General features: G+C 46.6%; 1 protein-coding gene and 8 non-coding genes across 9 annotated transcripts; 5 read left to right on the forward strand and 4 right to left on the reverse strand.

Moving 5' to 3' along the window:
• Positions 1 to 10363: 10363 nt before the first annotated feature.
• LOC148638405 (U7 small nuclear RNA) lies at positions 10364 to 10419 on the forward strand. Its single transcript, XR_015931064.1, has one exon. It is a non-coding gene; the product is annotated as a U7 small nuclear RNA (small nuclear RNA).
• Positions 10420 to 10724: 305 nt separating this feature from the next.
• On the reverse strand, positions 10725 to 11030 carry LOC148638406 (histone H4-like). The gene has a single exon (XM_088623362.1). The coding sequence runs from the start codon at positions 11028 to 11030 to the stop codon at positions 10725 to 10727; it is 306 nt and encodes a 101-aa protein (XP_088479488.1).
• A 744-nt stretch (positions 11031 to 11774) lies between these two features.
• trnay-gua (transfer RNA tyrosine (anticodon GUA)) lies at positions 11775 to 11863 on the forward strand. Its single transcript is given in 2 exon segments — positions 11775 to 11811; positions 11827 to 11863. It is a non-coding gene; the product is annotated as a tRNA-Tyr (tRNA).
• Positions 11864 to 15359: 3496 nt separating this feature from the next.
• Positions 15360 to 15441, forward strand: trnal-uag (transfer RNA leucine (anticodon UAG)). Its single transcript has one exon. It is a non-coding gene; the product is annotated as a tRNA-Leu (tRNA).
• A 5227-nt stretch (positions 15442 to 20668) lies between these two features.
• trnaw-cca (transfer RNA tryptophan (anticodon CCA)) lies at positions 20669 to 20740 on the forward strand. The gene has a single exon. It is a non-coding gene; the product is annotated as a tRNA-Trp (tRNA).
• A 3612-nt stretch (positions 20741 to 24352) lies between these two features.
• trnav-aac (transfer RNA valine (anticodon AAC)) lies at positions 24353 to 24425 on the reverse strand. Its single transcript has one exon. It is a non-coding gene; the product is annotated as a tRNA-Val (tRNA).
• A 109-nt stretch (positions 24426 to 24534) lies between these two features.
• On the reverse strand, positions 24535 to 24607 carry trnaf-gaa (transfer RNA phenylalanine (anticodon GAA)). The gene has a single exon. It is a non-coding gene; the product is annotated as a tRNA-Phe (tRNA).
• Positions 24608 to 25639: 1032 nt separating this feature from the next.
• On the forward strand, positions 25640 to 25711 carry trnad-guc (transfer RNA aspartic acid (anticodon GUC)). The gene has a single exon. It is a non-coding gene; the product is annotated as a tRNA-Asp (tRNA).
• Positions 25712 to 26332: 621 nt separating this feature from the next.
• trnav-cac (transfer RNA valine (anticodon CAC)) lies at positions 26333 to 26405 on the reverse strand. Its single transcript has one exon. It is a non-coding gene; the product is annotated as a tRNA-Val (tRNA).
• Between the last annotated feature and the right edge of the window lie 694 nt (positions 26406 to 27099).

Genomic DNA, 27099 nt, shown 5'->3' on the forward strand with positions numbered 1-27099 from the left:
TCTGAATTCTGAAACCCTTTCTTTACGTCCTGTTTTCATTCAGGTAAGAGTCAACTATATGCACAATACTACTGACAGCAGGAAGATTAAAATATTCTTTACTCAGCAGCTTATTAAAAACAGCTCCCATGATGTTCAATCCGATTTTTTACACAGAACACTGACACAGCTTTGCGTTCTGAATCTCTTTTTCTCGTGCGTTTATTTAATGTGGCACAATGCACTGGGATAGGGGTATTCTGTTCACAAACCAATAGCATTTAAACCACAGCACCCACAATGCTGCAAGTAAGTGTTTTGCACACTAAGCAGAGAGCGATGTCTTCCTCGTTAGTATAGTGGCGAGTATCCCCACCTGTCACGCGGGAGACCGGGGTACATCAGGACGTGCATTGAAGTGAAAGCAGGATGCGCTGCGACATCCACTGTGCAGATCCCGCCACACTAAGAGGTGAGTGGGTCTTTTCGATCACAGCGCTAGGCGAATCCCCAAACAGTGTGCGTGGCAACAAACGAAACAGGCCTGTTTCAGCCCGGTTTCGATCCGGGGAAATCGGGCCCAGTAGTGGCGGGATCTGTACAGTGCATGTCGCTGCGCTTCAATGTGCTTCCTGATGTCCTACCCCGAAAACAGAAAAGACAGCGTCCGCAGCAACAACAGCTCAGGTCTCTGCACAGGAGCTAAGCTGCCCCCATCTCCTCTGCTCTGCTCTGCGGCTCCTGCGGAGTGGAGTCCTGCCTGGAGCCGTGTTTGCAGGCGGCAGCTCCCCCCGCCCTTTCTGTGCGTCGTGTCCAAAGGCTCCTGGGAGGAAGAGAGAGCCCTCCCACTCGGGGGCTTTTCCACGGTCTGTGTGACGAGGGGCGGGTGTGTCTAGTAGCTTATCGAGCGGAAGCCTGCGTCGGCGGAGAGCTGTGATCGTGCAGACCTTGAGGTGTCACCTCTTTGTCTGCTTTCCCGCCCCCCCTCCGCCCAAGCTCTGCTCCAAAGTAGCCCGGCAACCCCTCACACCTGCACCTTTCACAACTTAAGTTGTGGTCATGAGACACCCATGGGGCGTTGTTCTGTTCTTGCTAATTGTTTCCTGCCCGTCGCAGGCAGGAGTCCATGCGAGGAAGATGCGCTGGACAGAGCTCAGAGGGCACACCTGGGTGGCTTTCCTTCTGAGTGACGTTCCTGCAACACTCTCCCGCTCCTCTTGGTGCGCTCATGCCGCAACACAGGAAGGCTGGAGCAGGTGGGTGTGGAGAGTGTTAGACTGAAGATTTAAAGGTCCCTGGTTCGATCCCGGTTTTCAGCGTTTTGTTTCATGGAGCCCTCTGTTCCTCTCTGCAGCACCCCCTTCCTAAAGTGACGCTTCCCTTTCTCGTTTCAGCGTTTTGTTTCATGGAGCCCTCTGTTCCTTTCTGCAGCACCCCCTTCCTAAAGTGACGCTTCCCTTTCTCAGCCTGAAATGCAAGCGAGACACCAGCAGCAGTCCCTGCTGGTTTCCGTAGTGTAGAGGCTGTCACGTCAGCCTAACACCTGAAAAGTCCCCGGTTCGAGACTGGGCGGAAACAGCATTGTTTTGCACGCTCCTGTACTTCACAGAGGTCTTGAGCGACCGGTCATTTGTTGCCAATGTATTTCCGGTGCCTTCATGCACTCTTGTACCAAACGCACGTTCCTTCTGTACACGGAGCAGATCATTCACAATTGGGCTGTGCCGACAGACCAGGACCAGCTTTGTTGGCTCAAATGCAGTGCAGGACCTGCAAGAACAACAGAAAGATTAGCATCCAGCGGGGGCTTCTTAGTGAGCCCAAGATCTCATCAAGAATCGGCTCCAGCAACAGGGCTGGGCGCATTGTTCCATTCTCCGCCCACTCTCGGTGTAAACAAGTCTCTCCTGGTCTCTGCTTGAATTGCACTTTCCTGTGTTTGCTTTGGTGTAACTGGCTTCCCCTGCATGGGCGAATGTGAAGAAGATCCTTAGTAAGTCATTGAAGAAAACCGAGAAGAGGTCGGAGTGGCCTCTGTCGTTCATCAACGATCCAGTCAGGCAGTACTCCTCTGTAAGCGCCGTTCGTTCACATGGATTGGCTTTTTTTTGCCTTCATTTGTGCAAGTAGTAAAAGCAGACGCCCCTTTAGGGAGCCTGTCAGCACCCGGAGTTTTCCCCTTCTGTAAGCTCTCCATAGCTTCTCAGCTCTTCTACTGTCAAATCCCCCTCAAGTACTTCCCTATCTTCTTCACTCAAAACGTTTTCTAGCTTTGAGGTAAAAAAATGAATTTCTTCATCCTTTACCTCTGTAGAGCTGTACAGTCTTGAGTAGAAGTGTCACGCCCTCTGCAGCCAGAGGGCGGTCCTTCTCTGTCCTGTCCCTAGTTCCTGGTCTGCTGTCCTTCTTGTCCCTCTCTTTCCCTTGGGCTATATATTTCCGGGTCTTGCACTCTGTCCTCGCTCAGCACTGACGTTCGGATGTCCTGAGACCCGTCTAGCACCAGGGCGCCCCACGTCCGCTCCCTGAGGGCACAGGTTTCTATACGGCATTCCTGAACTCTTTGCACTAATGAGCCCGGGCCTTTTTTCCGTCTCGCCGCTACGCATATGGGTCTTTTTCCGCACTCCTGCTCCCCACAGTTAGTCCCTTTGGACGTCCGTGACAAGAAGGCCTCGATGCAGGAGAGGATAGCACTCAGCTCTGTACTCTCTCTTCCCTCCTCATCAACTACACTTTCCATGACAGACTTGGAGCCTACCACTTTCCTGAAAAAGAAGCGAGTACACTTCTCATTTTCTTCCAAGAACTGCACTCTGCTTCTTAACAGCACTCCTCGACTGCTTTCTTCGGCTATGCTCCGGATGTCCTTTTTTAAAAGGGTGATATTCTCAAGCACATCGAAGCCACTGTGCAGCATCGTGTAGAGACGCTGCAGCTGCCTCTGTTTCCTGGCTAGCACTCCTCTCCGTCTGGCAGCAGCCTTCCTTCATCAGCCATGAAAAAGGCCTTTGTCCTCACCTTCACCTCCTCCAACCACTCTCTTACTGACCCGTACAGACACTGCAAGGACAGCCACTGTGATAGTTTCTCCTTGTAGCGGGATACTACCCCCTCGTTCTCTAGCAGCTTTGTGTTGAGTTTCCAGAGGCCTGGGCCAAAGACAGTCCCGCCCTGGAGTTCCACTCTACACCCTAAAGCCTGATGATCTGAGAAGAAGACAGGCTGAAGAGTGACCCCAACAACTTTCACTCTCTCTGAGACAAAGCAATAGTCAATTCTGGAGCTGCTATTCCTCCCTGACCATGTATATCCTGCTGTTGTGGGATATATACATCTATATGTGTCTGAGAGTTTAAAGTCTTGACCTAAGTTTTGGAGGGCCAGTGAGCTGGAATCCAATTTTATCGGCCTTTTGGCTAAGATCAAGTTCAAGTGGCATCCCCGCAGTTCTTGTCTTTCCAAAGTTCTAGAAGGCGATCGAAGATCCTGAAGAGTGCTTGAGCTGGTATCGCCCTAGGTTGAGCCTAGGGGGTTAAGGCCAATCAGCAGCTGAGCTGGTTGGGATCCGGCAGCAACGTTCTCTCTCTCTGCTCTCTCCTCTCCCCTCCCCCTTTCTCTTGCTCCACCTCCTTGGCCTCTTGGCTGGGAGTAGGTACTCGTGGCCTACCCGCGGTGCTTGCTTTCTTCCTCGAGACTCAGAAGCGCTATCCGCTCCCTCTCTCTCTCTCCTCCTGCGCCTGCACCTAGCTGGGCTTTGCCCACAAGGACAAAGTCCAGGGCTCACTCGCTGCTCCTTTAGCAGCTAAACCGTCCTCTCCACAGGACCTTGCTCTCTCTCTTTCTCTCCTTTTTTCTTTTTTCTCCTTTCCAGATGGCAGACAAGAAGACACTGATCCGGTTCCACTGGACCAAGAAAACAGAGACGATGCCAACTGCGAAATCCTTTTTCATTACCTTCCTGAGAGGGATCCTGCAGTTGGTGGCCGGAGATCTCTACTGCCTGCAAGACAACAAGGCAGAGAGATACATGGAGGCCTACATAGCCACGGACGCCTCATATGAAAAGGGAATGAAAATGATCAGAGAAAAAGGTAAGCACTCATGTTTCTCTGATTTCAGGCCGGAGCCTATGAGGAAGACAAACCAGAGGACCATCACAATCCTCACGTACAACCCCTACGTACCAATGGCACTGGTAACAGCGTACCTAGGGAGGTATGTAACAGTGGTGGGCAAACCGACGGAGATCAGGGACAGTTGCGGCGTCTGGTACGGCAAACGCCAGTACCGAGTCCTCCTGAAAGAGGACCTAGAGGGCGTCGACGGTTTCCAGCACCCCCCGGCCCGCTTCAACATCGGAGCCGACAGGGGGTACCTTTACTACCCCAGGATGCCGGATTTCTGCAAGAAGTGCGGACAGTCCGGCCACAAGGAGAACACGTGTGACATCGTCAGATGTCACAACTGTAACAAAGAGGGGCACCTGGCAAAAACCTGCCGGCAGCCAAAAAGTGCGATGGATGCGGCGCCGAGGGACACCTCCTTCACTAATGCAAGGTAAGCAAACCTTCGTTTGCGCAGGTGGTGGAAGCCGACCAGCAGAAACCGGTCTCAAGACAAAGGGAGAGAGGTGAGAACAAAGAACCCGCACCTCCCCCGCAGAGAACCGAAACTGCCGAGGCCACACCCCAGCCGCACCAGTGCCTCAAGATGGCCGCCACGACAACGGACAAAATGGCTGACCGGAGGAAGGGCCCTGGATAACTCCCAGCAAGAAGGGAAAGAGGATCCACCTTCGGAAGGACAAAAGAAAAGAGTGGTGTAGCGGCGAGGCTTAATAATAAGGCAGAATTAAGTGTTTCTGAGCTTCCCAAATGAGGCCCCATTTCTCTGTTCATCTCTGTGGTGCAGCCACAGAGAAACTATTCATGCAGGCTGATTTAAGATGTTTTCTTTTGATAAGGACAGCTCCCAAAGGGGGATGCACTTAGCTAAGCCTGGCTATCATGATCAATGGTCACCCATTGGCGCCTATCTGTCTAGGGAGTGCCAGTTGGACATCTGGACTGCATTCCTAAGTGTCAGGAGTAAGTGACTCATATCTCACCTTGATCAACCAATCAGGGACTGGTAGGGCCGAGTAACCCACGTGGGACTCTGGTGCCCATGGAACTTTCAGCCAATCAATGAGCTGAAGTTCCTCCAGGTAAAAACAGGCAACACGAGATTCAGTAAGATTCAGTAAGATTCAGTAAGATTCTGGAGAGGATTCTGTGGACTGTTCTAAAGGGAATTCAAAGGAGAATTCCAGGGCAGGACGGCCTAGGAGCAGAAGGCTCCCAAGGGCAGGACATTCTCGCAGAGCGCCTCCTGACCATCCTGAGACTCAGCCCGGACAACCACGGAACGGCCAGTGTGTCCGAGTGCCAGAACCTTCCTTTGTTCTAAGAGTCTAGAGTGGAGGTTGCCAGAGAGTAACCAGCAGCAGGCCTCGTGAACCGGTCGGAACTGTGGACAGCTGAATCACTATTCAGAACTAGCTCTTCATCAGGAACGAACCGGTCCTCTTCCTGACTTGCTGGGACCCACAGTCATCTTTTCTCCTGTGCACAAACTTTGCTAGTTAAAGCCAACACTAACTAGCCGGCCAGCGGGCATCAGCAGCGCTCCGTCGCAAGCCGCACAGCACAGCCTGGCACCGAGCCAGAGAGTGCGAATTGGACAGCAACAGCCTGCAACTGTTTCTTTGTGCCCGCAGGAGATCTGAATCCCCAGAGATTGGATGAGTATTCAACTTCACTGCATTACTGCTCGAGAATTCAATTGTAATCCCAACCAGTTGATATCAATTTAATTCCTAAGAGTTATGTTCTTGTTTTGAGTATCTAATGTAGAAGTTGTAACCAAGTTCACTTTACGAAATGGTCTTAATGAATGATATACTGAATGTATGTCCTCTTGATATGTGTAACACTTCGTAACTGACTGAATATATATCTTTTGTATTCTGATAACCCTCTCGATAAGATCTGTTAGGTTTACATGCATATTTTATGTATTAATAAATGTATCCTCGTGTATTAGTACCTGTGTGTGTGCGTTGTTTGAGTTATGTCGCATGGTTGGATTCTAAAGCCATCAAAAGAATCAACTTTGTGATTTACTGCTACAATTAATAATTGTCTCAGTAAATGCCCAAACCCTACAGAACTGGTGCCTTCAGAGAGCCACTATGATTACATATTTGGCGTCCCTGAGCCGGTTTTCTTACATATTTGGCGTCCCTGAGCCGGTTTTCCTACAGTGGTAAGGGAGAACCGTTTCCTCGTACGAGAGGAAACGGAACTTTCTTCCCCTGAGGCCCAGGAACAACTGGAGGAGGCAGCCCAGGAAATGGAAACCCCCCCCCCGAGGCCCAAAGATGACAGGAAGTGACAGCCCAGGAAACGGAACCCCCCTCCCCCGAGTCCCACGGACAACAGGAGGAGGCAGCCCAGGAAGAGGTTACCCCCTCCCCCGAGGCCCAGGGACAACAGGAAGAGGCAGCCCAGGAAGTCGGAACCCCCTCCCCTGAGGCCCAGGAACAACAAGAAGAGGCAGCCCAGGAAGTGGAGCCCCCCTCCCCCAAGGCCCAGGAGCAACTGGAGGTCCCCGAAACTCCTGGAGAAAGGGAAGAAAAAAGCCTTCCCGAAGCGGTGGCGGAGAGTATCCTCGAGGAAGACAAGATTACTTTGAAGCCGCCCTGGAGCTGGGACTGATGGTAGGGCTGGACCTGTCCAGCATGTTTACCTTTCAGTCCCCAGCGAGACCTGGAGGGAGCCCAGCATATTCCCCCCAGGACCCGAACGAGAGGAGTTACATCTAGGCTAAACAGTGCCCAGATGTAGACTCCCAAGTTTTCCACTGTAAGCACAAAGAGAGGAGGTTCAACTTTCACTTGTTTAATCATGATTGTGAAACTTACCTTTCTAACAACTAACGTGAGAGGGCTAAGAGACCCGATGAAAAGATGGGGAGTCTTTCATGATCTGGTCTCAAAGTCTTTCTCAGTTTGTTTCTTACAGGAGGTCCACCTGAAGGATGAAAGCGACAAGCTGACATTCACCAGGGAATGGACGAAGGGAGAATCATGCTGGAGCGTAGGAGAGGTCCACTCTTCCGGAGTGAGAATCCTCCTCAGAAACCCAGAGATGACGCTGGTTTCCTCCTTCTCGGTGGTGCAGGGCCGGATCCTGGTCGCAGACATCGACTGGAGGGGGCAGAAGTTGAGAGCAATTAACGTCTATGCTCCGACGGAACCCTCTATCCGGAAGGAAGTGTTTGCTGACCTGGCCAGCTGCTGCACCACCAACAGACAGGTGGTGCTTGGCGGGGACTTCAACGTCGACCGGGAGAAGGGGAGCGACGCTAGCTCGGCAGAGCTGGAGTCGCTACTCAAGCAGTTCTCCCTGGTAGACGGTTTCAGACGGTGCCGCCCTAACGACGCCGGAACGACATGGAAAAACTCCCGGGGAGTGTGCAGCCGCCTGGACTACATCTTTCTGCACACGACCTGCTCCCTGGAGTCGGCGACGGTGTCCCCGGAGTGGTATTCCAGCCACGAGCGCTTGACGGTGGTGGCTAACACCAACCTGCCGGCATTCGGTTGTGGGTACTGGAAGCTGAACCGGGAGATACTGGAGGAAGACGACTTCAAGGCACTGTTCTGTAAAGACTACGCGAGCTGGGTCGATCTGAGAGATGGCTACAGCTCCATGGTGGAATGGTGGGAGTCGGTGAAAGACAGGACCCGAACCCTGGCGCAGACGTACTGTAGATGGAAGGCGGCCAGGGAGAGGAAGGAAGCTGCACGACTCCAGAGACAACTAGAGGAGGAGTACAGCTCGGCTAATGGGGGAGGAGCCTTCAATTCAGCCCGGGCACGGGACCTGAAGGAGAGGCTCCGCAAACTCAATCAGGTCCGAGGAGCTCAGAAAAAGAGGGTGATCCACGGCCTGAGACGGGGAGATGGAGAGGAAGTGCTGGACGAGAGCGACAAGGTAGAAGCGGCCACCACTTTCTACACAGAGCTCTTTTCAGAAAAGCAGACGGAGGTGGAGGCAGGCGATGCTTTTCTGGAAGAGCTGAAGGCACGAGTACCGGAGGAGGTGAGGGAGGACTTGGAGGGTCCGATCGCGGCCGAGGAGCTGAAGGCGGCGCTCTTGTCCATGGAGAATGGCAAGGTGCCAGGGCCGGACGGACTCCCCAAGGAATTCTACACCTGCTTCTGGGACACCCTGGCGGCAGATCTGGTGGAAGTGGATCTTCCGCCGGGGGAAACTCGGAGACACCATGAGGGAGGGCATCATCTCCTCTTCAAGAGCCCTTAGCAGAGACGGTGAGACGGGACCCTGTCATCTACGGCCTGGAGATACCGGGAGGCGCGGGGGAAACCCTGAAGATCTCCCAGTACGCCGACGACACAACGCTGTTCCTGAGGTCGGACAGGGGGTAGAGGAGGGCCCTGCAGGTCATGGAGCAATACTCCAGAGCCTCGGGGTCGAAACTCAACCGCCGAAAGAGAAAACTGAAGTTCTTCGGGCCCTGGAAGCACAGGACGACAGCGCCGGAGGGTCTCAAGCTCTGCACGGAGCCCCTCAAAATACTGGGGGTTTCCTTCCAAAGACACCGAGACCAACAACTGGACCAAGAGGATCGCCAAGGTGAATGCGAAGCTGGGTCTGTGGAAAACGCGGTCGCTGTCCTACACAGGGAAAGTGATGGTGTTGAAAGCAGACATCCTGCCGGCTTTGGTTTACCTGGCGGTGGTGTACCCGCTGCCGGCCAGACTCAGACGAGCGCTGCAAGGGATTATCTTCGGCCTCGTCTGGGGCGGCAAGTACGAGTACATCACTCGAAAACCGGATGTGTCAGCCGGTCGAGGAAGGGGTTCGAGATGTCCCACATTTCCCCCCAAAACTCGACTGCATCTTCTACTGCAACCTCTGTCGGGGGCTGCAGGAGCCCATTGGCCACAAGTACCAGTACCGATGAGGCACTTGGTCCAGTGGTCAAACACTGGGCCCAAGGCAGAGAGGCGACCGAAGTTCTACACCCACGCTGTCAAGTGGAGCAGGAGGTACGAGGCCACGAGACAGCCAGAGCTCTGCACCAACCACAGAGCCCTGTACAAAGAGGTGAGGGGGCATTTGGTCGCTGACGAAAGGCTGCAGGTTCCCAGACAAGTCTGGGAAAGGACACAGCCCAAAGAACTTGACAACCAACTGAAGGACCTCAACTGGATGGCTGTGCACAAGAGACTGGCTACCAGAGAGGTCCTCTACAGACACTCGCTAACCAGGAATCCGCATTGCCCCCGGAACACGTGTTTTGTCGAAGAGACTCAGGAGCACGTGTTCTGGAGCTGCCTCTTCGCCAAGGTGGTGTGGGGCAGAATGGACAACATTATGCAACTCCTGGGAAAGGATGCAGTGCTCAGTTACCAGTACATTCTGCTGGGGGCTGGCACCCACCAGACTGGACAAGGGGACACAGGACCTGTGGGGGCTGCTACTGTCCCTCACAAAACAAGGACTGTGGAAGGCGAGGAACACTCTCATCCGGCACAACATAAAGTGGGGGGCGAGGGAGCTGGAGGAGAGGATCCTGGCGGACCTCAGGAGGAGGACGAAGCACCACGTCGCCAAATGGGGTCTCCCCACGGCGAGGGAGCGCTGGAATGGACTTTGGGACCTATACAGAGATTAAAGGACAATAGCAAGTGGTAGATTTGGAGGGACTCTCTTAATTGCGCAAATCCGCCCCCACTCGCAAAGATTGATAACGGACAATCAATCTCCGTTCCGCCGTTGTTTTTTATTACATGGAGTGTTAATATGTGTGAGATGTTCCTTTTGAGATGTTTTTTTTGCAGAATAAAGTATATTTTGTAGAACAAAAAACATCTTATGACAAGGTTTACAAGTTATCTGTTGAACTACATTCTCATAGGTGTGGTCACATTCCAGATCATTTGTTTACGTTTTTGTTTCTGGAGCAACTGTTAGATGAAATGTGCTAATATGTAACCTAACTCCAGTGTGAATAACTAGAAGAGGGGAGCAGCTCCATTCCATACCATGGGAGCTTTGAGATTGGCTGGGCCAGATCTCTCATTTGCATATCTGATTTGGAAATATAACACTAAACCCCTTCTTGCATGGATTTAACTTGCACCCAAGAGTCCCCTACTGTGTATTGCTACTTATTTTTTTTATGATAAGTGGTGATTACCAGTTGACAGGTTTTATTTGTTGAATTATAAATGGTTTTGTATTATCATCCTGAATGGGCTGTACTCAAGGTTTGGTAGGGTATGTGTTTTCATTTCATTTACCAAATTGAATTTTTGCTCTTTTAGTATTTGTCTAGAAGGCTTTCTGAAGTCAGGAACCCCATTTATTTGGTGAAAAAGGATTCTGTATTAATATTAATATTTCTCATACAACATAAATAGGGTCTTTTATGAATAAAAAGATCTTGCACTTGGAAATCTTGATAAAGCTGTGTGCTTCCATACACTCAAGCAGTTTTGATTCCTAATATTTGACCTTAGGTGCGGGAACGGGTCTTTTTGCCATTTGATTTCCAATTGATCAGCACAGTATAGAAAATAGACCCATAAAGCAACCTCAGCAGTGACAAATGTCACTGGGTCACTTGGGTTTATACGTCGGGGTCCGATAGTGAAGCTCCGCTCCTGTTTAGCCTCCGAAGCCGTACAGGGTGCGGCCCTGGCGCTTCAGCGCGTACACCACGTCCATGGCAGTGACGGTATTCCTCTTGGCGTGCTTGGCGTGCTCGGTGTAGGTGACGTTCTCCAGGAACACCTTCAGCACCCCGCCGGTCTCCTCGTAGTTCAGCCTGGAGATCCGCTTCACTCCCCCACGGCGAGCCAGGCGGCGGATTGCGGGCTTGGTGATTCCCTGGATGTTGTCGCGGAGAACCTTACGGTGACGCTTAGCACCTCTTTTCCCGAGTCCCTTTCCGCCTTTGCCTCTTCCAGACATCTTCTAGTTATCAGCTGTGAACACGACACACACTGCTCATCTTTGATGTATAATAGACATCTTTCTTTGATGTCTATTATACATCAAAGAAAGATTTTTATAGGTGTAGAAACTAGTAAATAAAGCCAATGATTTGTTTTAGAAATGTATTCTTAAAATATACAATTATTCACACCTGAACAATATGTAGTTCAAATTATACATTATATACAATATTGTATTCAAATGTCTAATCATCATAAAAAACACAACTAGTAAACTTCAGTTACAAATTCTAGTAACATGGCAATATATATAGTAATGACAAACACAAACTAATTACATGAACACGCTAATATTTAACTCAAAACCACATTTCGATTCAAATATAAATTTTTAAAATTTACAACTTCTTTATTTCCACGAAAATATTATTAATGTAGCACAATCGCTACTTTCTAATAAAGACAGAAAGAAACTGTTTTGTGTCTACTGGTGATCCTCCTCTCGAGACTAATGAAATGTTTAATATGATCCCTCGAGAAAAAAAAGGAATCAATTTCCGCCTGGAATGATTGATGCCCCATCAAACATTTTGTAATATCCCCGGAAGTTTATACAGTAAAATCCTGGTTCGTGGCTTAAATTCAAGGTAAATGAGACTAAGGAAACGAGTTGGAAACTTGATGTCGAAGTGGGATTTAAATCCCGTTTCACATTTTACTTCATTGGGCAGTATGTGCCAGAGAGCAATGCCACCGCATCTCTTCGATAGCTCAGTTGGTAGAGCGGAGGACTGTAGTGGAGTCAACAGGGAATCCTTAGGTCGCTGGTTTGATTCCGGCTCGAAGGAAGGTGCTTTTCATGTAATTTAATCAAAGAGTTAAAAAAGTGACTCTGTTTTATTCAGACATTGATCAAAAGCTCAATAATCGACTAAGCAAAGGCTCCTTTTCCGAATTCAGCCCACGTCTGATTGTCTTTTTTTTGCCAAGATCTGATCTTTGAATTAAGGGACTACACTGTCTGCTTTGTAATTCAAAAATACATACAAATGTCAAGTTTTTTGTAGATATAAAGGTGTTCTCTGTTTTCAAAGGATAGTTACTTAATTGGCATAATGATTTGGTATTGATTTTGTATCGTTGTATTATAAAGTTTGTGCTTTCTGTGTTTTTATCGTATTGTGAACTTATTTTTTAAACAAATGCTTACAAAGGCAAACACGGCACACATCTGTTTATACCAGCGGTGAAAAGTACAAGCTACTGTGCACTTCTGGGAGTATAACAGGTTCGATATAAAGTGGCAAAAATATAAAAGGGGAAAATACCCCAGACTGCGTGTAAAGCCCTCGTTGTGACTGTTTTAGATAAAAATGGCGTACTGTGCACGAAATTTTGCAGAAACACAATCTGATATTTTGATAACTATTATTTTAATAATTTTATAAGTATGAGGCCCCGGATCCAAATCTTCAGTTCTGATTTTTTTTAAGTGATATCTTTCCTTCCTGTGGTGGAAGTCACACGATGTGAGCAATTGTTTTTTTTACGTTACGATCCAAAGAGCCTCAGACTCACTGTAACCAAACCAGGGTGGATTCTGCTGGGAGCCGGACTGAGCTCATTCTCACTCCCTGTGCTGAAAACAGAATTAGCTCTTCCCCGAACATCGTCTACAGCTGCTGGATGGTGCTCTGAGTCTTACTGCTCCGGCAGTTACTTTGACGAAAGACAAATCACTTGTGCGCTTTTAACCTTCTCGCAGCTACGGGCGAGACTGACGCTCACGATATGAAGGCACCCGCTGGTATACCTTCTCTAACTTTCAGTCGCGACAGACTTCGCTTTTTAAAAAAAAAAGTAGATATAGCCCTGAAAAAAGCATTAGCTTTATCAGTTTTATATTAATCAATTTTGAATCAAAGTTTGATATTTTGTTTTATTTTTTATTGCATTTTACATAATAATAATAATAATAATCATTATTGCTTACACTTATATAGCGCTGTTCTGGATACTCCACTCAATGCGCTTTACAGGTAATGGGGACTCCCCGCCACCACCACCATTCTCCTGAATGATCACAGAGAGTCAGGACCTTGGTTTTACGTCTCAGCCGAAGGACGGCACCTGTTTACAGTTTAGCGTCCCCGTCATTGTACTGGGGTATCAGGACCCGCATGGACCGCAGGGTATGCGCCCAGCGACAGAAACCAGACGTGTGTCGGGCTCGGCTGCGAGCAGGACAATGACGTCACGTGGACAAAGTAGAGGAATTCAAAACGGTTCTATAAAAGACCTGTGTCAGCTGTTGGTTTGCAGTCTGGACTCTAAATCCTCCGATCCGATTTTAAATCTCTCTAATACCTGAGCTGCGGCTTCTTTATTCGTATACTTATTATGTGTAAGTGTATAGATGAAACCTTTCATAGTGTAACGCTTACGGCCGACAGGCACTGTGTAAGAGCCGGTGTACCAGAGCAGGTGACGTCACTGCCCTTCCCTGTGATAGCAGGACCACAGCCCGTGGGTTGTGGGGAGATCTCTCTTTAGCTCACCGGGCTGGGTCGCTGCAGAGAGACATGGGAGTCCCGGGTTCGAGCTCCCAACGGTGGGTGGCCGACCTAATGCGGCGACGGCGCCCACCTGAGCCCTTGTTGCATTACAATATATTGTTCAGTTTAAATCAAAATGCTTTACTAATACAAGAGAGAAGTATAGTATGAAGGATGTGACAAATGTATGATTTCACGGAACAAAACGGTTTTTATTTGCATTCGAAATGAAGCGGAATTTTAGCGCAACACACAAGCCCTTTGTCTTTTTTAGTGATTTTTAAACAGACGTAGAAAACGCGTTTTTTTAACACTATAATAGCAGGATCAGTGGCGTAATGAATAACGCGTTAGGCCTCGTGTCAGAAAATTATAGGTTCGACTGCCATCTGGCTTGTTGAGGTTATACCACTTACATTCTTTTATATAAATGAACTGCACCTGAAAGCTATAGAAAACACTTTGGGTAAGTTGTCTGCAGCCTCCTGCGTCGACAACTTACCCAAAACACTGTACTGTCTGGAGATCAGCTCCAGCTCTGAACTCAATTGCAATGAAAAACCATGCGTAACAAAACTGGAGAACAGCTGAACTTGTGCTCAGTTCGGTGATGAGGGTTCAGAACTGTCGTTGTTGTAATTAGCACGAACTGCACAGGCTCTGAATCAGACCATGTCAATTAGTCTGATCAGTGTAGGACATGTTAATGTAGAATTATTAATAGGTTTATTAGTTAGTTAGTTCAGGTTTACCCACCTGAACTAATGTAGAATTATTACTTGGTCTGTCTCTTATATAAATGAATGTCAGATTTTTGAAAAGTATTCGGAATTGACAGGGTGCCCCTTTGGAACAGTCGTCAGAAAATGTGAGAAAATGAAAGTTATGTAAGCTCTCACACAAAGCATTGAAGATTGGAATCTGAGTGTAAAAAAGCTACCTGTCTCCCAATGATAGGCAGGGATACACACCATGACTCGAATAGACTCAGCGAACTTTAACACCTATGATATTACGAGTGCTTTGCACGTGTCGAATTTCAAGAAGGAACTACTACAACAGTTTGGACATAATTCAATACCACCGGCAAAGTCCAATACCGGCAACTTCTGAGAAAATAATGTTCACTCATGGAATTTGGTCTTTGAATGGCTGGCGGGAAAATTCATTTATACTCCTTTTGCACGCTCAGCTGAAACATGTTAAAATAACAACGCAGATTTGTTGGAGAACCTGACAAGAATTATTGGGTTAGTACTGTATGTATTCTTGTATATTTACTTTAATTTTAATATAAATGTAAACATGCATGCTGTATAAGCTATTGTAATTTTAAAATATGTTAGCTGAGGATGCGAGGGGGGCTATTATACCTTGTGAAACACGCAAGGAACCGTAAAAAAGGCTGATATTTGAATAAAATTGGCGATCACAAGAAAACTACAATTTATGTGGTATTATCATCAATATCCTTCAAAATCGACGTTCAAATGAAGGATTTGAAGAAACTATGAAAAAAGCAATAGTAGTAGGAGAGGATTTTGATTTTTGCTCTTCAAGTCAGTAGATCGACGTAGAGTTGCGCCCCTACAAACAGCACAAAGGATGAAACCCACCTCCTTCGTTATTGCTATGTTTGTGCCGGTGAAAGTAGCGTTTGTGCTATTGAAAGCATCTCGGAAGATGAAGGTGCAGTCACTTCCACATGTCATGATATCATTAGATCCGACGACAAGAGCTGAAGCCCCCCAGTCCAAGCCAGCAATGTGAGGAAGATGGACATGGAGGAAGGTAGCGTGGCCGAGCGGTCTCAGGCGCTGGATTTAGACTCCAGTCTCTCTGGGGGCGTGGGTTCAAATCCCACCGCTGCCAAATGTTAATGTTTTAAGACCTGCAATACGATCAGTAAAAGTGCTTTTTGTTAGGCTGCAGGTGTTAAGATATAAACTTTCTAAAAGACAGGCTTAACATCAAGGCAGAAAAAATATTTTGTTTTCTCAACAGAAATTCTCTTTGGCACGTTCAGCTTTATGTAGGGAACAACATCTGCCAAGATCACTTTTGAGGCAGTGCACATGATAGTGTACCGGCAAGTACAGTACATTCAATATTGGCTGTGCTGGTGAGCTGCTTTTGTCTGTGAAACTTTTAATTCTTCACGCCGAATCGTTGGCAGGGGTAAAGCTTATTAAATCTTTGAACATAGCGCTCCATCAGAAGTACTTTGTTCGTGATCAAAAGAGATCAGAGGATTAACTTCATGAATTCACATAGCATACCTTACAGGAAAGATTTAAAAGGGGAATTGATTGTGCTTCCTGATGTTGTTCCTGTGGTTTCTTTGGATACAAAGGTGAATGTTCTTTGACGTTCTGCTAGAGTATCCACTGGGTGAGCTTTATCAATTAGCTCGGATAGGTCATCAGTGCTCCGTCTCCGGAAAATAATCAGCACTGTCGATCACGAGTTTACAGATTTCTCCAAATAACAACTATACATTTTAACCCAGCGGTTAGCATTCCTTCAATCCAATAGTTTTACTCTGGGTAAAAAGCAGCGCAATCTACAGAGAGATTGCTTTACTACTTTCAGAGTCTTTTATTGACCTTGCTGAAGCAGAGAAATGACATAATCACAAATGCGACCTACCTGTGCTGCTGTTTCTGGTTAATAATTATTATTGCGAGGAAAAAAAAACAGCTCCTTGCATTAAGAGCAAGAGCAACCAACGCGCTCTCTTGTTGAGTTGGGTTTTTTCCGTGGTGCTCTTCCTCAGATGCAAAGTTATTTGGCGAGCAAGGACCTCTGAGAAGGAGCCTGAATCCGTCAAGAACTCTGAAATTCTAATATCGCACTACCGTCTTGTGTACAGAGATCTGCTTCTTCCTTTTTGAGTGTTTTGGTGTTTAAGAGCACACTTCCTACCTCGAATGTTAGTTTCAGGAGATGTGTTACCAGATCACAGATCATCTTGAAAAGATTTGGGATGCACTGGCTCAGTTATTTGAAGGAACCTATACCACCAACGCACTTCTGAGAAGCACCTGCACATTTTCGCAATCCTCTCTCTCACCTACAAAGTTATGAAGACACAGACGACCAACAAAAACTAATTTGATTCACTCAATTATTTGTCCATCTCTAAAGCCTGTGTGTATTGACTAGGCAATTCAAAAGCACATATTAAATAAGAACACGATCCTTCTTGTTACCATTCACGTGGTTGGAGCGTTGTTTCGCCCTTTAACATTCTTCTACAATATTTACAAAAGGGCTTTATCACTGGAGTTGTGTGCATCAGTCCATGAACATCAACTGTACTGCTGTTTTTCTATGCGTAATTTAATTGCAAGCACTTAAAAGATGCAAAAAGGTTTCAAAGAAAACATAATTGAAAGACAGTCGAGTAAGGAGGTAGAAAAACGCACTCCCCCATTGAAGAATCAACCACTGTCGCCCATGTGACTGGATATAAAAATAAATTATTCATTTCAATTATTCATGAAGGGTGGATTGTGGTCAGTAAACATATGCACATCTTTAAGTCAGTTCCACCATCTGTGCCATAGGGGATGTAGCTCAGTGGTAGAGTGCATGCTTTTCATGTATGAAGTCCTGAGTTCAATCTCTGGCGTCTCCAGATGTCTTATATTATTGTGCTCACATCGCAATCTTCTGTTGAGTAAGAACTCTTTGCTCGTGTTCATAGAGAGCCAGGTTTACACAATTAAATTCAGTCACACACGAAGTGCTACAGTCTTGCTCTGCTGTTTTAAATGTACCTCCAAAGCATTTCGTTGTGTTAACTACCAAATGATTTGAACTAATTTTACGTCATATTCAGGAAATCCAGAGAAGGTCATCAGACTTTTAGTGGCTGTTGAAGAAAACACCTGTTGAATCTCACCAGGGATTTCTTGAGAGATCATTCAGCGAGCAAGTCCTCCCTCTGGACTCCAAATATTTTGGGTTAAACTGTTATTCACATACTCTAACGAAGAGAAACGTTAGTGTCTTCCGGTGTGTGAGCCCATTTCTAAAAAAAAAAGTTATATAAATTGAATTGTTCTACTTTTTAGGCTTGCATAGTCTTATTAATATTTCAGTTACATCTTTTTTTCTGTTGTAACATCAGTTGATATTAATATTAGTCCTGATTTATAATTTTTTTGTCATGGTTGATCTTAAATAATTTTGTATTTAGTTTCAGTTTTGAAAAATCATGCAGAGAAGCTACCAAAACTGGTAATGTTCACATAATGTGTAATGCAATAGCAGCATTTTGGGTTGAAAACAAAAAGTATATCTTGGTATGAATCCTAACACTTCATAGACAGCGTTCTAGGACTTCTCACTTCAGATAAAGTTGTCAATACATCATAGATTTCTACTCAATCAATATCAGCAGTGTTATCGCTACCGAACGCTAAATATAGATCCTGGCAATACTTCGTGAGATCTTCGTAAGAAAATCCAAAATACTACGGAAGGAATCAAATTTATATGTTTCTTTGGATCGAGAAGATGATCATTATGAGACTCAAAACATGCCTGTCTTTTCTTTTTTCGAGGACAAATGGATTATTGAGGTGTAAAGATGGGTTCAAAACCAAAATCACCTGCTATCACTGCTGTTTCTTCAAATCCTTCAACTGATCATCGATATCGAGGAATAATATATAGTTTCTTCAAATCCTTCAACTGATCATCGACATAGAGAAATAATATTATACAATTGTGGTTTTCTGTTAATTGCCAATTTGACTAATTACATCTTCGTTTACAGATGTCTTGCATGTATCACAAGGTATAATAGTCGTCGTGCGTCCTCAGTTAAAATGTACGACAAAAGTACAACATTTATGGTTACATCCATATTAAAATGAAGGTAAATATACCAAGATATTAAAATACAATTGTACAGTCCTAACTTAATAATGCCTGTGAAGTTTTCCAACAAATCCGAACTGTAATTTTGAAATATTATAGCTGAGAATGTAAAGAGAGTACAAAGATCAAATTCAATGAGTGAAAATGCACCAGTAGTTCTCTAAGCTGAGTTTCTTCCCTGAACATGACTTGCTTGCGAAGCACCAAGCAGCCTTGAACGGATCGCGGAAATCAAATATACAGTACAGATGGATTCAGAGTGTGCTTTCCAACTTTTGTGCAACATTTTCCTTTGATAGGGTGGAGTTGTCTTCACAATCTGGGTTAAATAAAAAGGAGTGACGTCAGTGTTAAACAGCTTTCCTTCTTGGAGAACAATGGTACAAACTCAGATGCATTTTATCAAGTCGAGGTCATTCTCTTCGATAAATTCATTCAGAAGCTGAAATATGTGCTCTCCTGTAGTTCCTGTTGGTAGCGGTTTACAGAACAGAAAGTCTTCATGAGACATACCCTCAAACTCGAATCTAACGTAAACGAGCAAATTGGCCAAATCGACTACAGACTCATCTAATTGCAGTGAAAAACATCTGCTCATCTTAACGCGCTCTATCAGTGTACTTTTGATATAATCCTTCATTTCAATAATTCTATAAATGACTGTGTCTTTCAGGGGGAGGGGGGCAGCAGGTCGAGCTGTTTAGCAGCTTTTTTTCCACACATAATACGTGTCAGCTCTTTTGCCAACTGTAAATAAGGTTCTTCAAAAATAGTGTAGCTTACCTGCTTTAGCAATCCGCAAGCTTTTTCCGCGTTTCCGTTTTTATTTCCGTATTTATTTAAAGTTTTTATTTCATGCGCATGGGAGCGAAACACAGAGACGCTCGGTGTATTTTTCTCAAATTCGAACAGTTCTTAAATATTTTTCTATCACGCTTTCGTGTGCTCACAAGATTGCCTGCGTTCGTAGCACGTATTTCTATGCATTCCTGTGTTTACAATGTTGGCATTGTTCCAAAATCACGCTAATTCTCCTTTCTCCCTATTTGCTGGAGATACAATAGCTTTTTTAAATACAATTGGTCACTTGCATCCGTAGCACGCATTCCTATAGAGTGGTATAGAATTACAGAGTATCTCTTGTGTCCACTGAAGTATTAGCACGCACTGTATCGTAGTATGTAGCCTGCGTATTCGACAAGTATTAAAATACAAAATATGAAAACCCGTCCCGATTTTTCAGTGCACACTACACAGTTCCAGGGTCATTTGGCGTACCACCTGGTGGCACTCCACGTACCACTGCCGGTACGCGTACCACAGTTTGAGAACTACTGATCTACAGTATCTATAAATCTCTTACACGTCATTTACAATGGCTTTTCAACTAATAGCCCGTGCAGGGATCAAACCCTAACTGTTGGTACAGTACGAGTTGCGTAAGGCTCTGTAACGCGCAGATGAGAAACTAACCTCTGCTTCTTCATTATATACACAGTGAGCTATATATGCGAGCTTACTGCCTCCTACGGGCTCTGTATTTGATTGCGGTACAAGACCGGCCGTGGAGATAAAGTGAGACGGGTGTGTACATTAAAAGGCTCATAGTGTCCCTGGGAGGGCTCTAACCACCACCCTTTTGGTTAACAACCGAACCACAAAGACTCATGTACAGCTTAACACTTCTCGGTCTCAGTGAAAGTGATACACTCCGTAAAATTTCCAGAGATTCATTTATTTTTAAAGGAAAATCACCAACAGCGGCCGAGATCTACTGGAGTTTTTTCATTCTATACTGCGATTTCTGAAGGGTACTCTGTGAAAATACGAGTTTTGACGAGAAGGGATGGACATATAAGGTCAAAAGGCTTGAGGAATTGAACCTTAAGGTGAAGACTGCGGGTTCAGTAGCAGCAGAACCTGATCAGTATCAGTTGACTCCGATATACTTTGAAAATGAACTTGGGGATTTAGAGTCAGACGTGCTACCGTTGCACCATGGGGTACTTAATTAAAAAAAATAGAAAAAAAATCAGTGTTCCTGGATCTGTAATTGAGAACAACACCTGCACAAGAGCTGCGCAGGAAGAATAAAATGTGGTCTGTGAAGAAGAGACTCTCTTCGGAGAGCTGCGCTCTTCACAGGAGATTTTTTTTTTTGTGAAGCTGATTTGTCTCCTTTGGGAAATTCAACAGCTCTGACAACCGTGACTTCGTGGCGCAACGGTAGCGCGCCTGACTCCAAATCAGAAGGCTGCGTGTTCAAATCATGTCGTGGTCAGCTGTTACTTTTTCAGGTTCTGCTGGTCCTGAACACGGAATTCACCCCATGCAGTTGAGTTCTATCTGTACACCACATAGATAATCAAAACAAAATAGAGCAGTACAGGACACGCAGTGTGGGGCTCACACAGGCTTACAGTCTCCAGCATTGGAGTGGAGGGGAAAAAAGAACTTTGTTTTTTTTTTTTAAGAGAAAAGGCACAGTTCACATCTGCTTAACATCACGTCCAACTTTAGAGACAGCTACATCAGATAATGGAATCCCGGAAGTTTCAGATAACTTTTTTTAATACAGGTTCAAGCAAACCTGAAAGTTAATGAGTTTCCGGACACTTTTGTTTTATTAAAAAGTGTCTGAAGCCTGAAACTGTAATTTGAAAACAAAACCCGCTATTGGACATTAGCAGGTGCTTTTTGTAACGATTTGCTATTTCATGCTGGAAAACAAAGGAAACAGACCCAACGTTTGCTTTCAGGTGCGGTTCATTACATAATATACATCTATTACTGAGGAGCTTGAATAAAATTTACACGAACCAGGTATAGGTCGAACCTACAATCTTATGATCCGGAATCAGACGCGTTGTTTATTAAACCGCTGGCATTTCACATGACCTGAATTCCCCCAAAGTGTGCTCAGCGCCGCTACTAGTCATGCACCGCTCCGTCTAAAATTTCAAAGTGAGAAACATGTGTTTTCTGATTTTTTATGAGTTTTAAAATATAATCTCTTTAAATCAGACAAGGGGTTTATGTTTCGCACTGAAATTCCGATTGACTGAGAATTCAAAGAAAGACTGTTTTCTTCCACAACACCGTATAATTATCACATCCACCAGACTCTCCAACCTCTCCAGATCTTGCTGGTCGAGCAATTGCTCCGATAAATTAGGTCACGTATCATGTTAAATCATTTCTTCTCAACACAACATTTCCTGGTGCACGTTTTCTCTATGAAAAAAAGATATTTTTCCGTTGCACGATTTCTCGTTTTTTATCAAAGCGTACAGAAATAAAAAAGAAGAAGAAATAGTGTCGCAAAAGAACTCTGTCGCCCTTGGGAGATGTCAAACGCATTGGACATGAAAATGGCAGATAAAAGCCAGTTCTCTTCGTTTCTCAGTGTCGGGGCTGCTATGTAAAAGAGGCAATTTGCTCTGAGCGCAGGTTCAGCGCTTACTGAACGCAGATGTCTCAGAGCGGTGTGTCCAAGCGGCTGTAAAAGGTGATGGGTACCCTGTCACTGTAGCCTAGTTGGTTAAAGCGCTTCTCTATTAAACAAAAGAACCGAGATTCAAATCCCAGCCGTGTCTTTCTTCCTATCTTGTAGTACAGAACGTATCATTTCGGGCAATCACAAAGGGCTTGATTTCGTTAAATGCATGTGTTCATTTCCTTTCTGGAAAACTTGTTTTTGATGAAATTCACACAGCTTGCGAAAAATGAAATTCAATTCTTGGTTATCAGTGCAGAAGAAATATTACAGGCTGGCAAAATAAACGGGAAGAGATTTTTTTTTAACCGAAAACTTGTGATTCGAGAAATGACCTTACCAGTCGGTTAGCGCGTTCGGCTGTTAACCGAAAGGTTGGTGGTTCGAGTCCACCCAGGGACGGGGTTCTTTTGCAATATAAACATTGTCTTCAGTCGATTGGATTTCTCAGCGAAACCTTAACCATTTTAATATTTGCAGGAAATGCGAGTGTTTAACACGTGTCAGGGTCACCGGGAAATGTCCAATAATGCCCAACATTGCAACTCCCCAGAAAACCATATTCACTCAAAAAAAATTATCGTCGAATCTTCATTTATACTCCAGTTATCCAGAATCCTCTGCTGAAATATTTTAAAAATACAATGCAGGTTTGTTTGAGAACTTGACAAGCATTCTTACAATAGCACTGTGCAGTTGGATTTTGATATTTTGACATATTTACCTTAATTTTAAACATAAATACTATACAGTCTATTGTAATTTTAAAATATGTTAGCTGAGGATGCAAAGGGGTGAAAGGGAAAGGTCAGAGGGTGTAGTAAAAACAAGGTTAGGATTGGTGGAGGTGGTAGGGGTGTTGATGGTTTTTCTCTTGTCATGGAAATATAACTATTAATTTTAAAGGATCACTTACTGACGTCAGACAGCTGCCAATTCTCCAGACGCGTCTCTGGAAGGATAAACAGTTTATCCTCCGAGGTTCGTCCAATTTGCTAAAATTGTCCGGGTCCGGATGGAGTTTCAGCAGCCGTTCGCGCTCAGGTTTGTGATCCCGGACGAGCCCCCAAATTGTCATGGAAATATAACTATCAAGGAAGCCACAAGAGAGAGTTCTCACCTGAGTAAGGTCTTTATTTCAATATTGCAATATTGGGAGCCCTGCAAAGTGCAACCAGAGACTCAATTTGTTACAAGCAGTACAGGGTTTTTATAAGACGTTGCGCTGTAAAAAAATTCAGCACTTGGTCCCTTCTAAAACTTCCCCTTTCTCTAAGAGAAAACAGATTACATCATAGAGCGAGAGAAGAAAAACTAGATTTGTTATTCAAAGCTTATCAGTTACTTTCAGCTAATTCTAATGACCCAGACAGCATATATTGTTTTGGTACATTGTCTTCTAAACTAACCTAAACAGTGTACTTTGTTGACGAACTGTTTTCTAAAATTCTGCACGCACTGTAGCACAGCAGTTACATCCTTGAAATATATTATCTAAAAGCACCAATATATTTTTTCAAAGCTCTCTACATTTTTAAGAATCAATTTACTTATTAGATTTCCACTTCACCGGCATCATGCAAGCAAACTACATAAATATGAGAAAACACGCAAGAGAGTTGTCACTCAGAGTGTCGAAGGGTCGATGTATACTGGGGCTCAGTTGAAATGCAACGTCAGGACTTTTTCGAATTATGTCACACGAAGAGAGCACAGCCCTTTCCGCCCTGCCGCGTGTGTCTCGGTAACTCGCTGTGATCGTATAGTGGTCAGTACTTTGCGTTGTGGCCGCAACAACCCCGATTCGAATCCGGGTCACGGCAGAATAGGGGCGTCTGCTTTTACCACTCGCACGAATGAAGGCAAAAAAAAGCCAATCGATGTGAACGAACGGCGCTTTACAGAGGAGTACTGCCTGACTGGATCGTTGATGAACGACAGAGGCCACTCCGACCTCTTCTCGGTTTTCTTCAATGACTTACTAAGGATCTTCTTCACATTCGCCCATGCAGGGGAAGCCAGTTACACCAAAGCAAACGCAGGAAAGTGCATTTCAAGCAGAGACCAGGAGGGACTTGTTTACACCGAGAGTGGGCGGGGAATGGAACAATGCGCCCAGCCCTGTTGCTGGAGCCGATTCTTGATGAGCTCTTGGGCTCACTAAGAGGCCCCCGCTGGATGCTAATCTTTCTGTTGTTCTTGCAGGTCCTGCGCTGCTTTTGAGCCGACAGAGCTCGTCCTGGTCTGTCGGCACAGCCCAATTGCAAATGATCGGCTCCGCGTACAGAAGGAACGTGCGTTTGGTACAAGAGTCCACGAAGGCACCGGAAATACATTGGGAACAAATGACCGGTCGCTCAAGACCTCTGTGAAGTACAGGAGCGTGCAAAACGAGGCTGTTTCCGCCCGGTCTCGAACCGGGGACCTTTCGCGTGTTAGGCGAACGTGATAGCCGCTACACTACGGAAACCTGTAGGGACTGCTGCTGGTGTCTCGCTTGCGTTTCGGGCTGAGAAAGGGACGCGTCACTTTAGGCAGGTGGCGCTGGAGAGAGGAACAAAGGTCGCGATGAAACGAAATGCCGAAACCCGGGATCGAACCAGGGACCTTTAGATCTTCAGTCTAACGCTCTCCCAACTGAGCTATTTCGGCAGTGCGCAAAGCCCACAGCCACCTGCTCCAGCCTTCCTGTGTTGTGGCATGAGCGCACCAAGAGTAGCGGGAGAGTGTTGCAGGAACGTCACTCAGAAGGAAAGCCACCCAGCTGCGCCCTCTGAGCTCTGTCCAGCGCATCTTCCTCGCATGGACTCCTGCCTGCGACGGGCAGGAAACAATTAGCAAGAACAGAACGACACCCCATGGGTGTCTCATGACCGCACCTTAGGTTGTGACACGTGCAGGTGTGAGGGGTTGCCGGGCTACTTTGGAGCAGAGCTTGGGCGGAGGGGGGGCGGGAAAGCAGACAAAGAGGTGACACCTCAAGGTCTGCACGATCACAGCTCTCCGCCGCCCCAGGCTTCCGCTCGATAAGCTACTGGACACACCCGCCCCTCCTCACACAGACCGTGGAAAAGCCCCCGAGTGGGAGGGCTCTCTCTTCCTCCCAGGAGCTCTTGGACACGACGCCCAGACAGGGCGCGGGGAGCCGCCGCCTGCAAACACGGCTCCAGGCAGGACTCCACTCCGCAGGAGCCGCAGAGCAGAGGAGATGAGGGCAGCTTAGCTCCTGTGCAGAGACCTGAGCTGTTGTTGCTGTGGATGCTGTCTTTTCTGCACTCGGGGTAGGAGTGAATGTTGAGTTGCCCTTAGAAATGAAGCAGAGCACTTCAACGGCACGGGTGTGTGTGTGTGTGTGTGTGTGCGCCCTGGTGATTCTGGGAGACAGATCGAACCTGGGCTAAAAGAGAGGGGGCTTAGCCCTCTTCCATTTGCTAGTTCAAAGTTGTACAACCCCTTTGTATCTGCTAGGCGGCGCAGTCGTCGTGCACAAAGAACACTTTGAAAAGCGTCAAAGGCAAGTCATTCCGAGTTGGTCGTTTGTGTTTTCCGTTCAGACGCGAAATGCTGACATGATCTCTCGGCTCCTCGGTTGTCATTTCTGCTCCGTAAAGGGATCACAGCACGCGTCGGCTTCCAGCATGCTGGGTCGGGACACGATGCCGGGGGTTGGAGAGAGCGATGTCTTCCTCGTTAGTATAGTGGCAAGTATCCCCGCCTGTCACGCGGGAGACCGGGGTTCGATTCCCCGACGGGGAGTAGCTTTTCTTTCACCTCCTTAGAGAAATGACTGCCTTTCACTTCTCTGTTTTCTTTCACAGCGTCGTGCACCTTTTCATTGCTCTCGCTTTCAGAGCCTCCGCACGGCAGTCGACTCGACATCAGGAAGCACATTGAAGTGAAAGCAGGAAGCGCTGCGACATGCACTGTGCAGATCCCGCCACACTAAGAGGTGAGTGGGTCTGTTCGATGCACAAAGAACGCTTTGAGAAGCGTCAAAGGCAAGTCATTCCGAGTTGGTCGTTTGTGTTTTCCGTTCAGACGCGAAATGCTGAAATGATCTCTCGGCTCCTCGGTTGTCATTTCTGCTCCGTAAAGGAATCACAGCACGCGTCGGCTTCCAGCACGGTGGGTCGGGACACGATGCCGGGGGTCGGAGAGAGCGATGTCTTCCTCGTTAGTATAGGACCTGTCACCTGTCCCCACCTGTCACGCGGGAGACTGGGGTGCATCAGGACGCGCCTTGAAGTGAAAGCAGGATGCGCTGTGACATGCACTGTGCAGATCCCGCCACACTAAGAGGTGGGTCCAGTGGGTCTGTTCGATCACAGCGCTAGGCGAATCCCCAATCCCCTTTTGTGCCTGGCGACAAAAGATGTCGGTTTCCGCCCGGTTTCGAACCGGGGACCTTTCGCGTGTGAGGCGAACGTGATAACCACTACACTACGGAAACGGTGGTAAGACGTGCCCAGCGGCCCAGCGCTGAGCTTCGCCAATGCGATTTAGCTGCTTCCAGTGCCTTTATTGGAGTGCGCTGATGGACCGTGCTCTCTCTCCAGAGACCAGCACGCCTGTCATGGACGGAGCAGGAAAGGCGGCGCCACATTCTACAGCCCTCTCCACGCAATCGACGAAATCGGGCTACTGAAGTGGAGAAAATCGCCTCTCCAGAAAGTGCAAATATCATCTTGGAGACTATAAATCCTATTGCCGAAGGTCAGCCCTGTCTACCAGAGTAACCCTCCCACAGCGATGATCAGCTCGTCTCACACGCGAGAAGTTTCGGTTGGAAACAAGCGCCCCCTCTTCTCGCACGTTTTGCACGTTCGAGTAGTTTTAATGCGGCTCTTTCGTACACGGTGCTGATCTTTTGGAAAGCAGGAGGCAAAACCGAGTCGAACCGCCTGGGTGAAAACCAGGAACCCTAACCGCTAGACTATATGGCAGCGAACAACCATGCTGTTCCCGGCATCATGCAAGCAAACTACATAAATATGAGAAAACACGCAAGAGAGTTGTCACTCAGAGTGTCGAAGGGTCGATGTATACTGGGGCTCAGTTGAAATGCAACGTCAGGACTTTTCCGAATTATGTCACACGAAGAGAGCACAGCCCTTTCCGCCCTGCCGCGTGTGTCTCGGTAACTC

This window comes from Lepisosteus platostomus, assembly GCF_059453375.1.
Source record: "Lepisosteus platostomus isolate fLepPlt1 chromosome 5 unlocalized genomic scaffold, fLepPlt1.hap1 SUPER_5_unloc_1, whole genome shotgun sequence".
Classification (NCBI taxonomy): Eukaryota; Metazoa; Chordata; class Actinopteri; order Semionotiformes; family Lepisosteidae; genus Lepisosteus; species Lepisosteus platostomus.